General features: G+C 42.3%; 1 protein-coding gene and 1 long non-coding RNA gene across 2 annotated transcripts in view; one reads left to right on the top strand and one right to left on the bottom strand.

The window, feature by feature from the left end:
* Positions 1-11,904, bottom strand: part of UPP2 (uridine phosphorylase 2) — a 34,821-nt gene extending 22,917 nt beyond the window's left edge. Inside the window, exons 1-4 of the mRNA XM_082199376.1 lie at positions 11,793-11,904; positions 11,589-11,694; positions 4,038-4,155; positions 1,525-1,683 (exon numbers count right to left, since the gene is read on the bottom strand). Of these exons, the coding sequence (XP_082055502.1) occupies positions 1,525-1,683; positions 4,038-4,155; positions 11,589-11,641 (330 nt within the window). The 5' untranslated portion in view covers positions 11,642-11,694; positions 11,793-11,904. The remainder of the gene's footprint in view (positions 1-1,524; positions 1,684-4,037; positions 4,156-11,588; positions 11,695-11,792) is intronic.
* On the top strand, positions 6,896-11,565 carry LOC309519247. The gene is made up of 3 exons (XR_014213770.1): positions 6,896-7,418; positions 8,712-8,840; positions 10,449-11,565. It is a non-coding gene; the product is annotated as an uncharacterized lncRNA (long non-coding RNA).
* Positions 11,905-15,969: the final 4,065 nt, after the last annotated feature.

Below are 15,969 nucleotides of genomic sequence, written 5' to 3'. Positions count from 1 at the left end.
GGTGCCCCTCCACCCTGGGCATCTCCTAAATCTGTTCTGGCTTTCTCCCCAATCCTCCTGTGCAGATTTGGTTTTGTTTTGTGGTCTTTGAGCTCCTACTAAACTAGTGGAGAATTTCCTTGCAGAAGATTTAGTGAAATGGGTGCCCCACTTCTACTATTCATGAATGCTGGGTGAAATGGCATTTTGTATTTAATACTACGCTAACATTATTGAAGAAAACAATAGGCTTGGGCCCATACCCTTTCCAAGTCTCATTCTTATAGTTCATCAAGTTCCATTCAACATTAAGTGAACCAAAATTTCTTAGAAGAGGTCCCCCTCTCTCCAAAAGTTCACCTCTCCCCTTCCTAGGTTACCCGCGCCACACACACGCACAGTTTGGCTGCCCACAACTAGCATGGAAAATTTTGAGAGGCCATTTTTGCTCATTCCTGGTTTTCTGCCTGCATCTCAGGGCTTATCCATTTACTGGCTTTGAAGAAGCATGCATGAATCTCTAGTGCAGGGGTAGCCAACATGGTACAGTGGTGCCTCGCAAGACAAAATTAATCCGTTCTGCGAGTCTCTTCGTCTAGCGGTTTTTTCGTCTTGCGAAGCAACCCTATTAGCGGCTTAGCGGATTAGCGCTATTAAAGGCTTAGCGGCTATTAAAGGCTTAGCGGATTAGTGGCTAAAAGGCTATTAGCCGCTTAGCGGCTTAGAAAAAGGGGGGAAAGCGGGGAAAAATCGGAACACTCGCAAGACGTTTTCGTCTTGCAAAGCAAGCCCATAGGGAAAACCGTCTTGCGAAGCAGCTCAAAAACGGAAAACCCTTTCGTCTAGCGGGTTTTCCGTCTTGCGAGGCATTCGTCTTGCGGGGCACCACTGTACCATGCAAATGTACCTATCCACGTCAGCTGGCATGGCAAATAGTTAGGAATGAAGGGGTCCAATAACATCTGAAGGGCTTCTTGTTGGCTTCCCCTGCTCTAGAGCACATCCAACCCCGCCACCACATATGCGCCTGCGACTTCACCCCATTCCTCCTTCATACTGCAAACAGTGACCATTCAAGGACCAGCGTGGGCCGTGCAATCCACATACTAGGAGCTGATCTGCAAGCCTGTGAAGCAGAGACTCTGCATTTTCAAGGTAACCACTTTGTTCAGCTTCCCATATTTCTTGTTTAACACTCACGGGATGTACAGAGATTACAGGATGTGGCCTCAGGCGTTCTTGGCAGAGCCGGTAGAAATAGTGGAAAGCATAAAGACGGAAAGAGCCTCTTGCTCATCAAAGAGCTGCCTGCCAGTCAAGGCTAAGTCACTGGCTGGGCAAGTGTAATAAGGGTGATTCCTGAAAAGCTGTTCCTCTTGCTGTAGCAGTTGTATTTTGGCTTCTTGCGAAGTCCCTTGATTATAAAGCCTTTCACAGCAGTGCCTCTGCTAGATCCACATTAAATATTAAATAAGAGATGTGAACAATGTGCTAAAGTCATCAGTTACTGCTGTGCCGCTAATGGGTGCCCTGTAACGTACTTACACTGATGGAGAGCACCGGCCCGACTTTGTACATGCAGTATCGGTCCGTCCCGGCACAAATATCTTTTATGTCTTTGCCATCTCCTTCGAGTCCAAGTTCTTTATGCATGAACTGAGCAAAAGCTTTCATTCTGTTGGGGCTCCCACCCACGCAGACAAACTGGAAATAAATCATCAGATTATCAGCCATAGCAACAACAGAGACTTGGCATGCGCTGGCGATAAGATACGATTTTATAGCCAAAGTGAGGTACGCCTGGAAAAGAAGGGTAAATACGTAGACTGCCTGGCCCATTTATGCAAGACTGCATGCAAAGAAGTGGGTTTTATCTCGGTTATCACAGGAAATCTTGCAGATTTAAAATATGCCGGCATATTTTGTTTTAGGAGAACAAGTTGTTCAGTGTCCTCTGTCCTTATTTATTTGTCATGAAATGAGGTGGATGATGTTATGAGATGCATGGTTCTTTGGTGCCAGTGTTTTGGTTAAAGCTGAAACTAGCTAAGGCATGCTGTGGCCAAAGTGAAATACAACACTGAAAGCAGTATCAGCTCCCCCTCTTCCTCCTTTTTGTCTAGGAACAGCCAGTAGATCAAAATGTGTGACCCGACATTATCACCCTTCCAATTTCCCTGCCTCTGCAAGTGGTAGTCAATGAAATGTGAGCATGGGAATGACGGCGTTGTGTCATGTTTCTGGTTCTATCAGATGGTTACCAGAGAGAGAGAGGAGAGGCAGATGTAAGATTTTTTAAAAAAACTTTCATATATCTGGGTCTGCCATAAATGTCTAGTGTCCATGAAATTTTGCCTGTATTTTAAAGGGATAAAGGGGGGGATGGGACACACAAGAATTATCACCAAAACCCATGTCTTGGTATTTCCTATCTGGTGTTTAATATATACATTTTGTAATTGAGGCTCGTCCCAGCCAAATACCTCATACGAAGCGACCGTAACTTTCAGCTAAAAGTAAATCCGGCTGACTGTCCTTTTAATGTGGGCACTGAATATAAACTGTTAGTACTTGTTTCTTCTGAAAACAAAGTAGAACCAGATGCAGAAGTAGCATGTGGTCTAATTGCTTATTCAACAGCATCAACTAAAACGACAAGAATTGCACAGAATTATAGAAATAACACCAGGAACTACAAATGTGAGCAAAAATACGGAACCACATTTAAAATAAAATAGAAATAAAATCCGCTTCTGAATCTGAAAAAGGCAATGAATGTAACAGCCATCTTTTCCACTGGGCTCAGAAATTAAATGCCTGATTCACAAATGACTTAATTCATAAATGCACACTAATCATACACAGTATTAAGAATCCCAAGTGCTTAGTGCAATTCACTGTAGGTACCCCAGAGAATCATGTCCAATAAAGAAAAGGCTCGCCTCCTTAGTTACAAGGTTCCCGAGTTACTTCAGCTTTGTATTTTGCTCTAAATGTTAGAAAGAGTTTTGCAGTTTGATGCCAGTGTTTTGGTTAAAGCTGAAACTAACTAAGGCATGCTGGGGCCAAAGTGAAATACAACATTTCAGCATGTTTTAACTCTCCCTGTGAAATCAGCGGGATTTAAAGTGCTTAACATTGGCTTCACAGTTCCAAAGATAAATGGAATGAATTTTTTGTATTTTTTGCCCACTCCCGACTACTGGGGCAGTCAGTTCTGAGGGGCAAACTTCCAATTAGAATTTGGCTAATGAGCAGCCTTGCAGAGTTCACCTTTAATTTTCATAGCAACCAATATGCACAGAGAACCATAGCTTAGATGAAGAGCACTTGCTGCCCATGAGGAAGGTTCCGCATTCAATCCCCAGCATCTCTATTAAAAATTAAAATTAAGTAGCATGTGTTATAAAATATCCTGTACCAGAGGCCCAGGAGAGCTGCTGGCAGTCAGGGTAGAGAATACTGGGCTAGATGGACAGATATTGGACTTGGCAGAAGGCAGCCTTCTTTGTTCTAACACTTCCCTTTATTTGTGAATTCATCACTTCTGAATTCAAACCCTGAGTTTTGCTTGCAGGAACTCTGCATGTGAGCAAATGCACTTCTTGATAAAGGTTGCTCTTTTTCCAGCACGGCTCTTAAGAGCTTTTGCAGCTGAGATGCTACAGCAACACCCTTTCCCTTCCTTGTAATAAATTGCACGAACTTTGAAATGATAAAACGACGAGCCAAATTCCTCAATGAATTGTTTCTGAACTGGAGTCTGTGCAACTACCCCAGGGAAGAATTTAGCTCATCATACCAGAAACAGGTTTAGTTTCCCCAGTCTACTTATTTTACTGAGAAGGAAAGGGTAATTGCCCATAACCGTAGCTGCAGCGGACTTTCTGAGTTGCTTTGCAGAATGGCCCTGACTCTGTTCCTGTGGGACCTTTAAGTCTAGCTAGAACTAGGAAGCCACTGTGATAAAAGGAAACTACAAAAGACGTGGAAGAGAAGTAGCAGCAGGAATGAAAGATGTTTAGAAATGCTGCAGCTGTATTATTATTATTTTTTACCTTCGTGTCGCCAAACATGGCTGGCAGATTGTGCGTTTTGGTCCCTAAGTCTAAGTGATAAAGGATATCTTCATCCATTAAATCCAAGTGAGGGTTCATAACATAAACAAGTCCATTCCTAGGGAGGAAAAAAGAAAGAGAGAGAGGGGGGGAAACACTCCAATGAAAGAAGCACAAAAGAGGAAACTGTGAAATAAGATACAACCACCCTAAATTTCATGCAAGTTGTTAGATTGCCTCGTTATATATTAATAATGCTGAGGCCCGAAGAGAAAGAAAGAGGACTTGCGTCTAAGCCAGGCTCTTTCCAGATGATTGATTTTTTTTGTACAGAAAATGTGCATTTGTTCTCCGTTTGGTATGCTGACTGCAGACCTCTTCCCTGAAGGTTCTAATTCTCAGTGTTTTCCAACACTATACTTCGTACTTCAGAAAATATGATTTCACCCTACACGTACACTCCCAGATAAATTGTGTTGCTACTGTGATTGCCCTCTGGAATGAAGTTGTGTGGCTGTCATAGACCCCTTTGTGACTAAGGGTGGGTGGATCTGTTATTTTTTATTTCTCTTGGTTTCTCATTTTTCCAAGTTTAATTTCAGTTCTTGGTTTCCCTTTGGAGCAGATTTGGGGAGGCATAGCGGCGGTCGGGGGGGGCGGGGGAGAATTATAGGGAGAGGAAAATAAGGGGAACTATTCTGTTGGATACTATCCAATAGTTTCAACTGCTTTTTGAAAATAGAGCCCCTATTATAAGGAAGTTCCCATTATATGAAAGTATCTGGCCAGAACTACATAATATGGAGGATTTATGGAGGCTGCTAAAAGCACTCGCCCCTATCTTCCTCTTCCCTTGTAGCACCTAGTACTGTATAACACATGACATGATGTTGCACTACTGAGAGTTCATTCACTAAAAGCTGCAACCAGTGAGAAAGAGCAAGTTCCATTGCATAAGCAGAAGCCCTTGTGCTAACAGGACAACTTTGTTGCATGTGACTCCATGGCTGGACTTCATTGGCAGAGAAGGAGATCTGGGGTGTCTGGGTCACCCGCCCAGCCTTCTTAACGTTGTGCCTTTGATTTCCTTAATTCCATAAAATGGAAGTTCTCTGTGGCAGTGCCTTTCCTGCAGTATTCCAAAATTATCTCGTAAGAACCTAAGAAGAGCCCTGCTGGATCAGACCATGGCTCTATATCTGTTAAGTTGTGGGTGAACATATCAGACGACAGAGCGATTCTTCCAAAGCAGCTCTTTATTTGTAAGCTGGAACAGAACTGAACTGAAGAGCTCAGTGAGCCTGCTTATATAGAGTTCCAGAACAACGTAACTGTAGCAACTTTCTAAAACTATCCAATCTCTGAATGTCACTTTTGATCCTTCATTTGCATAACTATCTACAGTATCCCCCTGCTGGCCCAAGGTGAGAACTTCAGTACATAACAATATCCTATTTCTCACATCTAGCCAATCATAAGCCCACAAGCTGAGCATGGAATTCCTCCTCTGCTGTTGTCAGCCAGCAACTTGGATCCAATGGCATACTTTCTCTGCATGTGGTTCTGTTGAGCTATATATAATATTTAGTGGCAGCTGCAAATGAATAGCTTGGGTTTTTTTAAAAAAAATGGCAGTCATGGATTAGCTTTCACAATGGAGGAGAGCTCTTCAAGTGAGCAGCACATCACTGGATTAATCTGTTCACTGAAATGAGGCTTTCACTTGACCTTTAAATATACGGACGCCCTTGTCAGATTAATTGCTCCTAATAACATCAGGACTTAAACATATTGCAGAGGGTGTTGGGAATCCCTTGGCATGAAAGGCCCTTGGGGTGCCCCCTTTTGGACCTCCTGCTGTTTCACTGGCAATCCTAAAGATATTATTGTCTTAAGCAAATATTTGGGTTTCTTATGTGATCAAGCCAGTTCCAATTCCCACTCTCAAAACATTTGCATACTGTGGCATTTGTGCTATTGAGTACATGTGCAGCTTTGAATCTAATCCTGAATATGCTTACTTGGGAGTAGAACAGCCTATTTAAGCCTGCCAGGCTTCCCCATTTGGTCCACCAGGCTGTTTGGGGCAAACCATGTCTACCCGCCGACAACCACCTTACATCGTAAGGTAGTTTAAAGGGATCGTTTATCTCCAATCTAAAGACCACAGCATTAAGATAAGAGAGAAGCCCACAGTGCTAACATAAGAGGCAAGCGCTCTGCCTGTTCTTTCTCATTTGTCTCTGATCTCAGAACTGTGGTGCTTAGCACTGAGCTGGGGAGGTAAAATCCCTCTGCCTTTTTAGAAAGCCTCTCTAAAGATCAGGCAGAGGCATATTTCCAACCACCCACACCTCAGTGCTGGAGTGGAGAAAAGTGGAAATGCTAATTATGTGTGCGAGCCTGCCTGGCTGCTTCCTTGCCTGGTGTGTGTGTGGGGGGGGGGACAGGGAGAGAGTGATATGTGTCTGGAACAAGGGGTGGGGTGCATTTTATTTTTTTGAGGGTGGGTGTTTTGCTCAACCATTTTTTGCCCTACCCGCCATTGTAATGTGGCCTCTTGAAAGGCTGGGGAATTTTCAATCCAGCCCCCGGGAAATACCGTATTTTTTGCTCTATAAGACTCACTTTTCCCCTCCTAAAAAGTAAGGGGAAATGTGTGTGTGTGTGTTATGAAGCGAATGCAGGCTGCACAGCTATCACAGAAGCCAGAACAGCAAGAGGGATTGCTGCTTTCACTGTGCAGCAATCCCTCTTGCTGTTCTGGCTTCTGAGATTCAGAATATTTTTTTTCTTGTTTTCCTCCTCCAAAAACTAGGTGCGTCTTGTGGTCTGGTGCGTCTTATAGAGCAGAAAATGCGGTAAGCTGTCTGCGAAAGCAGACCTGGAATGGAAGGTGCAGGTGTTTTGGAGAAGGAGAAATGGGGTGAATATTTGGCTGAGAAGGTAGAAGGAGAAAGGTGTCATTGTTTGGTGTTTGAGAGAGGGTGCACATGTGAGCATAGGCTAGGAAACGGGAAGAAGGGAGAAACAGAAAGGAGAGAGAGGTGATGGATCCAGAGAGAATAAAAACAGAAGGGATGGAGTTTTACTGTCACAATAATGAGAATGGCAAGAAAAGGAGGAGAGAACCTTGGTGACAGGTCAAATAAGATTTATTTGTTTATTCATTTATTTATCCATATGTGTATACCACTCTCAGTGTGCATGGTGCCATGCAAAGTGCAAGCGGCAGGTCCTTGCTTTGAGGAGCTTACACAAAAAGGAAAATATTCCGTTGGAACTGACAGAAGCAAGCTGATCACATAAAACAAACCAAGTGGCATCAGACAACAGGAAACAAACAGGCTGAAAACATACCAGTGAATGGCAAAGTAGGAGGTAAAAGATTGTTAGCTGGGATTCCATTGTTTCCATAGTCCGTTTGCTCAAGAGGCATTTGCACTGTTGACCCTAAATCCACCCACAAACACCAGCCTTTCCCTCCCAGCTCTTCTGGCCCTTGTGATTCATTCTGGTTTGGCTGCCATGCCAGCACCTGTCTCTATTTTGCTGCCAGAACTTTCTGCTGCCTCTCTTGGGTCCTTCTGCAGCTGCCTTCCCCCCACAAGCTTCTTGTTTCCAAATAATTCAGCAGTTGGACTTTGCATGTCTACTGTTGCACCACTTGTTTCCAAAAATGGCAAGTGGGGTCCAAAGCAAGCAAGTGCAAAATCTGAGGGAAGGAGGCCATGACAGAGGTTTATAGAACTAGATATGGTGTGGGGAAAATAGAAATAAGCTTTCCCGCCCACTTCATCTCTCATAATACTAGAGTCCTGGGGGTCCTGCAATGAAGCTGAATGATGGGTGATTCAGGAGAAGCACAATCAAGCACTTCCTTTTTAATACAGAGTGTAGTTAATCTCTGGAACTTGCTATTGCAAGGTGAGGTGATATCCACCAACTTAGATAGCTTTAAAAGAGGGGGGGGTCAGACAAATTTACATAGGCTATCAGTGGTTACAAATCATGATAACTATATGCCAACTTCATTGGCAGGATCCCTATATCTCTGAATACCAGCCTGGAGGAGTGGAGTCACAATTCTAGCTTTCTAGCAGCAGTGTTGCTGCCACTTGCCAGCGAGGGGCAGAGATGAGGTAGCAGGGAAGTTGGAGCTGTGCACAGGGGCACGGACACACTTTCTCAGAAAGCAGCAGCTGCTAGGGAGCTAGTGTTGTGGCTCCAGCCCATTGGTTGAGTCACTTCTTGCTACTGCCCTCCCCGTGACTTGTTTGTGGGTTTCCCATTGGTTGGTCACAGTGGCAGATGGGATGCTGAGCTCGAAAGGTCAGATCCTGCAGAGTTTGTCTTACGTTCTAATCCAGGCATAGGCAAACTCTGGCCCTCCAGATGTTTGGGACTACAATTCCCATCATCCCTAGCTAACAGGACCAGTGGTCAGGGATGATGAGAATTGTAGTCCCAAACATCTGGAGGGCCGGAGTTTGCCTATGCCTGTTCTAATCTGATGAAATTTTGTAATGCTTGTAGTACGTACTGGAGCTCATTAAACACTGCTTATTTCACATGTTTTGACTCTCTTCACCCAGCTCCATTTTTGCAAATTTATTTCCACAGGGTTCTTTAAAGCATTTTAAGGTTGTGTTTATCTTTCATTTGCTGTTGTAGTGCCAAGAATCAATCTTCAAATAGTAAACCTGACACTGCAGAGTATAATGATGGGAGGGACTTAAGCACAATCCTATATATTTCTACTCGGACGTAACTCTCATTAAAATCAGTGAAACCTACTCCCGGGTAAGTGTGTATATGAGACTGCAATCTCAGTTAGCTCACAGCTTTAGGATAATCAAAAGTATAAATTACTCCAAAGTGGATAGCACAAGCCAAGGTGCATAAATGTGTTGGACTGAGACCCAAATACTTAAGGTTATCTCCACTGCATTACTCTAAATTCTAAAAGATGCATATATTATATTAGGGTTGCCAATTAGTTTAAGATTTGTAGTTTAATTAACCAGCTTCCTTTCAACCAAGCAACTGATTTGTCACTATCCAGCAAAGTTAACCACTTTCACATCCTATTGATTTCAGAGAGTTAAAACATGTGTTTTTAAACCTCTTCCACTTAAATTTATGTTCTTTAGCCGGATCATGAACAAATTTAATATTACAACATTTTAATACTGGAAGTAGATTTGAGGTTGTATTTGAATAATTGGTAGGTAAAGAATATTATTCTCCTTGGCAAAAGAGCTCAAGGAGGGTTTTTTTTTTTTTGTCCACGTGCTTTATTGAAGACATTTATAGATTACTTAATCAATGGCATTTCTAAGCAGTGTGCATTAAAATAAACCATACCACAAATGAAACAATAAAAATTAATCATAAAACCAAACACTATCTTAAAATGCCTGATGGAACAAAAAAGTGTTAAGGCTTGTCCGTGGTAGAGCAAAATGTGGATTTGCACTGGTCTGACCCTGCATTAAAACAGGGGCATCCCCACAACGTTCTCCCCATTCCAGTATTGTCCCAGATCTTTCCCTCTTTAAATGGGGGGTTTTCAATCCTTGGCCTGGATTGAGAAACCTTGCATTTAAGGGAGAAAGGTCCAGGACAACATTGGGATGGCATACCCTCCAACATTTCTCCGATGAAAATAGGGACATCCCATTCCATAATGATAATTTTACTATTTATACCCCACACATCTTACTGGGTTGCCCCAGCTATTCTGAGCAGCTTCTAACATATACAGTGGTACCTTGGGTTAAGAACTTAATTTGTTCCGGAGGTCTGTTCTTAACCTGAAACTGTTCTTAACCTGAATCACCACTTTAGCTAATGGGCCCTCCTGCTGCTGCCCCGCTGCCACTGCACAATTTCTGTTCTCATCCTGAAGCAAAGTTCTTAACCTGAGGTAATATTTCTGGGTTAGCGGAGTCTGTAACCTGAAGCATATGTAACCTGAAGCGTATGTAACCCGAGGTACCACTGTGTATAATAATAATAATAAAAATGAAACATTAAAAACAACAACTTCCCTATACAGGATTCCCTTCAGATGGCTTGTGGGTTGGATAGCTCCATACCCTCCAACATTTATCCAATGAAAATAGGGACATCCTGAGGAAAAGTGGGACATTCCGGGATCAAATCAGAAACCGGGACGGCTTCTCAAAATCAGGGATGCCCCTGGAAAATAGGGACACTTGGAGGGTCTGGGATGGGGAGGTTGTCATGATCCAGTGTGGACAAGCCCCTTAGTCATGTGCCTAAAGCTCAACCAGGAGAGTGCCTGTCTAGTCTCAGGCTTGGGCCCATGACACCAAATGTACAGATATGTTACACGCACACTGAAGCAACAACACATGCACCTTAAACAATTTGCTCCTTTCTCAGTGCCCCCCTGGTTTCTAGAAGAGGATTTTATAGAGGAGATGGAATATGCATAAGATTCTTGAGGGTTACCTTTAGATTCTCTCATGGAATAAATTTGGGGTAAAAATAAATGCCAAAAAAGTAAGTACCAAATAAAAACTAATTTCGGTGGCTCAGTTTGAAGAGCTACTTGAGAAAATGCAACTTCAAAAACCCGAAAGCAAATGTGGATTAGGTAGGTACATTTCTGGATCACATCCGTTGTTTGAAACAAGCAATGTTCGTTGGTTGAGTAATATTTTCAGCACGGCAGCCTTTGCACAGGGTAGGATCAATTTAAAGTTTAATTTAAACCCCATAGTTTCAATCTTTCAATTTGTGATAGCAAATCAATCAATAGATCATTCTACCCATTCATGAATTGCTAATTATTGCTTCAGGCCTTCCTCCTAAAATCATTGCTTCCTGCTAAACTTAGGCAAGCACATTCATATGTTTTGTTTATTAGACTGAACCTAGTTTGGACCTCCTCTTTTATAATTATTGTAATATTTTTTTTGCCCCGTCACCTTGATTAAAGCCTGTGTTTCAATCTACATTTAAATTAAAATGATATTCAAAAGACGCAAGAGCTTTTGATTGCATCCTTTCTCCAATCATAATTGCAAATGGAAAGGGCTGACTACATAGGAATGCAAGTCCATGTTTAGTTATCAAAACAAAATCTAATGCATCAGAACAATTTTTTTTAAAAAATAATAATGAGTGGTATTCAACTAAATGGTTACAATAGTGCACCAACTTTTAGCCTGTACAATGTAACTTTCCCATCCTTTTCTACCATTCCCTCCATAGACCTACTAAACCTGTTCCATTGCCCCCCTTCCCATTCTCTGTAGCAGATTTAGGGGGCACGTGGGGGGGGGAGAATTACATTGCACAGCTAAAAGTCATTGTACAATATAACTGTTCACTTAAAGAATGCCCTATGAGTCTGAATAATCTGTATGGAGTAGCACATAAGAGCTGTGGAAGGACTGGATCTACACAATACAGCAAAACACAACACTTTGCCCGTTTACAGTCATGATACACTGGTATCTCACACAGACAGACAAACCTGGGGAGATTATTTAGGAACTGGGTGTGTAAATTACTTACCCATTGTAACTGTTCATTTCAGTCTTGCTGGCTCCAGCTAAAAGAAATGTCATAGTTTCCAATTTTCCCAGGACAACTCCGAAGCAGACACAAAGGAAAGGCTATCCTGTGAAAACACAAGATAGCACACAAAGTATTTGCAGCAGCTATCTGAGATATATGAATGATATACGTATTGTTATCTGTTACTTCCAAATGATTTACAGGAATGGTCCCAGTCACTGTTTGTTCTCCGATGCACCAGGTGTAGAATAGCGTGTCTCTTCCAGCTGCAAGTTATGCCTGGATCGCCCATAGCCTCAGATTGGCTGTTTTTGAAGGTGTGGCATTTTCCCTGGACTTTCCCTGGACTTGCGTTACCAGGCTTAGCAAGACAAACAGGCCAGGGCTGGTTAACCTTCTGCTACTGATGTCCAAGTCTCCTTGGCCAGAGCCCCACATCTACAGTTTGGCAGCCATCCCTGCAGGAGGCACCCTGAAGGGTTCAGCCTGTTTTTTCTTAAAACGTGAGCATGTTCCACGTGAGAAAAATATATAAGGTAGATGTGATAAACAAGGTTTAAAAGGTACATTAGGTGGGATTAACTGAGCAAGCATCAGTGGCTAAACGTCCGAGCTTTATACAAACATTGAGTTAGATTTTAACTTGCGTTGGTTTCCATTTCTTGTGCATAAACAAAACCAAGGCCTCTGCATGAACTTTCAGTCACTGCTGATTTGAGGATTGCGCTAAAAAAAGGGCAAAAGATCAAGAGAAGGTTGAAGAATACTATATTGTCTCTGAGATTTTATGTTGAATCAGAACAACACTTCCCAATGATTTTCAATAACACCCATAATTTCAGATTTGCCTTTGGACAATCATACAATTATAAGGGTGTAATTCACTTTCCCATATCAGAGTAAAATATTTTCTTACTCAGATGTAAAATAAGTCACGCTTCCCCACACTTTCTAATGCATTTTCTCATCATTTTCCTTTTTGCCAGAAGTCAGCTTTTATTTTGGAAGTGTTTTTTGTGTGTGTGTGCAAGAGAGCCATACTGCTTTAATCCACTTTAATTGAACAAACCTAAATTCCCTCTCGCAAAATAGTGACATTCTAAAGCAGACCTTACCTTAGCCTGACTTTACTGCCTTTTCAAAAATGCAGCCTGCCCCTTTATTTTAAATATATTATTCGACTGTATTTTTGTATTTTATTATTTCGTAACCTTTTGTAGACTTCCCAGGAGACTTCACTGATATGTGGTATATAGCATTGTAAATAAATTAGTAAATAACTCTGCTTTCAATACACCTAGCTTACCTAATCTTTAACAGACTGGAGGGAAGGTCTGCTTCTGCCCCATTCAGAAGACTTACGGAAGATCTAACAATTTGCTTCCATGGAAATACATCACCAGAATATTCTAGTTTATTAACTCTCCTTTGTCAAGTCCAGGACTGTGGCTAGATATTGTCTCAGAGTAGGGTTGCACACCTGATATGCACCCCCTGGACTAGTGTGTGGATCCCAACATCACTTTTCTTCTGACTTTGCTCTTATCCAAATGTTGCAATGCAGCTCTTAGTTCAAAAATGTACTAGGAGAATGAAAACCAAAAGATTTGTAGCAGGGTTTCTGTGATCCCTGGTGGCCTTTTAAGACAAAAGTAAACAAGCCAGTAAAAAAAAACACACACCATGAAACTGGAAGAAAAAGAAATTACAAGTGTGCAGATAGAACAGACCAGCTACTTATTTTATATTGCTGGCTTCCATCGCTACATTTATCTACCAATCTCCCTGTCAGACTTTTAGATCCAAGTCTGTGTGAACAAGCCTGTTTGAAGATTTTCTTTTCTTTAATGGATGCTTGTGCTCCTTATTGCTTTTTTACGAATTAGTTTTAACCGTGCTTTTATTTTTTATCTCTTCTCATGTGGGTAAACAGTGCATAAATGGGGGCTTTCCACTCCTTTTTGAAAAATGGGGGCAGTCTGTGACATGTTCAATTAAAACTTTGCATTTGTGGGAAAGTAACGAGGTACAGTTGTAACCTTGCCCTCTTTCCTAGAGTGTTATTTTGTTCACAACCATTCCTTTCTTCTTCCAGGCGTCTTTATTCAACAATTCTTTCAACTCAGTGACTCAGCAAGCACGCTGATTGCATCGGGGGGCTAAGGTCTTAAGACTTTCTCGTACTGCTAATTATGTGTATAGGTGTAGCAGTGACCAGAACTGAAGGAAGGTGACAATTTCAGAAGCAAGCAGTATCTGTGTGTGACCTCAGAGAGGGTTGAGGCCCCTGATTCAACCTCATTACAGCGAAACACATTGGGTAGTGTGGCAAAGGCTTCCTTTCAAGTAGGACGGTACAGGCCACCAGATGTTTACTGCTTGAGAAACTGTCTTTTGCATTCTCCCAGTCTTCGGAAGAAAAAGCTTAGCACAATTCTCCACCTTATCAGAAATCCAGGGGTGTGGTAACACTCTCCTAACCACTTGATGACCAGTTTACGAAGTGATTTTAATATATATTTCATGCACTTATATTCTACCTTTTCTATCATCATGGATAGAGGTGGCATAATGGTGTCCTGTTCTACAGTCCACTTCTCTCAGGCTTCCTCCCACTTTTGAGAACAACAGTCCTTAAATGCCCAACCCTCTGGCCTGCAGAAGGTGCCCATGAGGGTGCCAGTTGTGGTTCTATGGTTCCCTGGCATAGGCTTCCGCTTGCCCCTGATGACCAGCATCAATGTGAGGAATCTTATCTGGCTTCTTAATTGGAGTGTCTGCAGCCTTTGATTCTGACGGTCACTGATGGACTCTGGCATCATGACCTATGAGTCCCCAGGTAAGTTTCCCATCCAGGCACGGACCAGACCTACACCTATGAAGAACACAAGAAGAGTCCTGCTGGATCAGACCAAATGCCCATCTAGTACAGAATTCTGTTCCTACAGTTGCCAATGAGATATCTATGGTGTAGGATAACCAGCCTCGTATAATCAACATGCTTAAGTCCAATTATTGCATAAAGCAGCCTTTCTCAACCTGTGGGTCCCCAGATGTTGTTGAACTACAACTCCCATGCCCCCCTAGCTAGCAAGGCCAGAGCTCAGGGATGATGGGAGTTGTAGTCCAACAACATCTGGGGACCCAAAGGCTGAGAACTGCTGGATAAAGTAAGCTGTCCTGCCAGGCTGGGCTCACCTTTGAGAGAAGAGTTTGTAAGTAAAACATTTTTAACTTACCAAACATTTAGTCTTTTTCTATGGAAGGAACTTAGAAGGGAATCGTTTAAAAGTCTTAACAGCCTATATTTCCATGCCTGACTTTGCTGCGTATTCTGCAATTTTAAATTGCTGCTGGGGTTTGGATCCAAAACCTAGATCGTGGAATCCAGGAATCCTCTTTTTATACCGTGTGAGAAGGTCATAGGCAGCACTCTCCTGCTCATATTCCCCATCAACTGATATTCTGAGGCATACTGAAGGTAATATAGCCATTGCTAGCCTTATCCCCCATAAAAAGGTCTATTTGTTGTTGGTGGCCATCACTGCAACCTGCAGTAGTGAATTCCATAGTTTAATTATGTACTGGGTGAATAAGTGCTTCCTTTTTTGGCAGTTCGTTCATCTTCATTGGATGACTCCAGATTCTAATATTATGAGATTACTGCTATGTGCTCTTAGACGACGCCCTTGTTAAGTGAACACCATCTTAGCTTACCATCTGGCAAAGTTTTCTTGAATTCCTCAACCTTTCTCAAAGGGGAAAATCATATCCACGCTCTGATGTTTTTAGCAATAAACTTAAGTCTCAGCTCTTGTATTCAGCACTTTCAACGGCACATCATGCTAAATTACTGCTTGGCAACTGGTGGTGTATATTCATCCTCAGTAGCATTCTTATGGTTTGCATTGTCAAATCTTTCTAGCAAATAATAATAAAATAGAGGCATCGTGTGTACGTATAGCACAGATGTATTGGTCAACCAGGCAACTTAAGACAGTTGACGGCATCCTCCTCCAGCATAAAGCAAGGAGAATTCCAAGCTGAGGTTCATAGATTTTAAGCCACCACAGGTAACTTTGTGTTAAATGATGACAGTTGCCTTTGAGACCTAAATCTAAGTCCTACTTGTTGTTCCTGCAAGGATAAATGTTACGGCACTGTGTGCCAGTTATTTTCACTTACAAACTTGTCTTGCTCTACTTAGTCCTCGTGAAAAATGACTGACTGGTTCAGGATGTGCCAAAATGCTAAGCCTGCATTTTCAACAACAGCCTTTATTTCTTCCATCCACTCAATCTCAGGGCTATCACATAAACTTTTTTGGGGGGGAGGGGGGAGTTGCCCTTCAATACCTCACTGGCGTTACTGAAATGTG

The sequence above is a fragment of the Podarcis vaucheri genome (genome assembly GCF_965113315.1).
Source record: "Podarcis vaucheri genome assembly, chromosome: 1".
Lineage (NCBI taxonomy): Eukaryota > Metazoa > Chordata > Lepidosauria > Squamata > Lacertidae > Podarcis > Podarcis vaucheri.
Note: the sequence above shows the minus strand (reverse complement) of the source record. Positions and strands in the feature narration are given on the sequence as shown.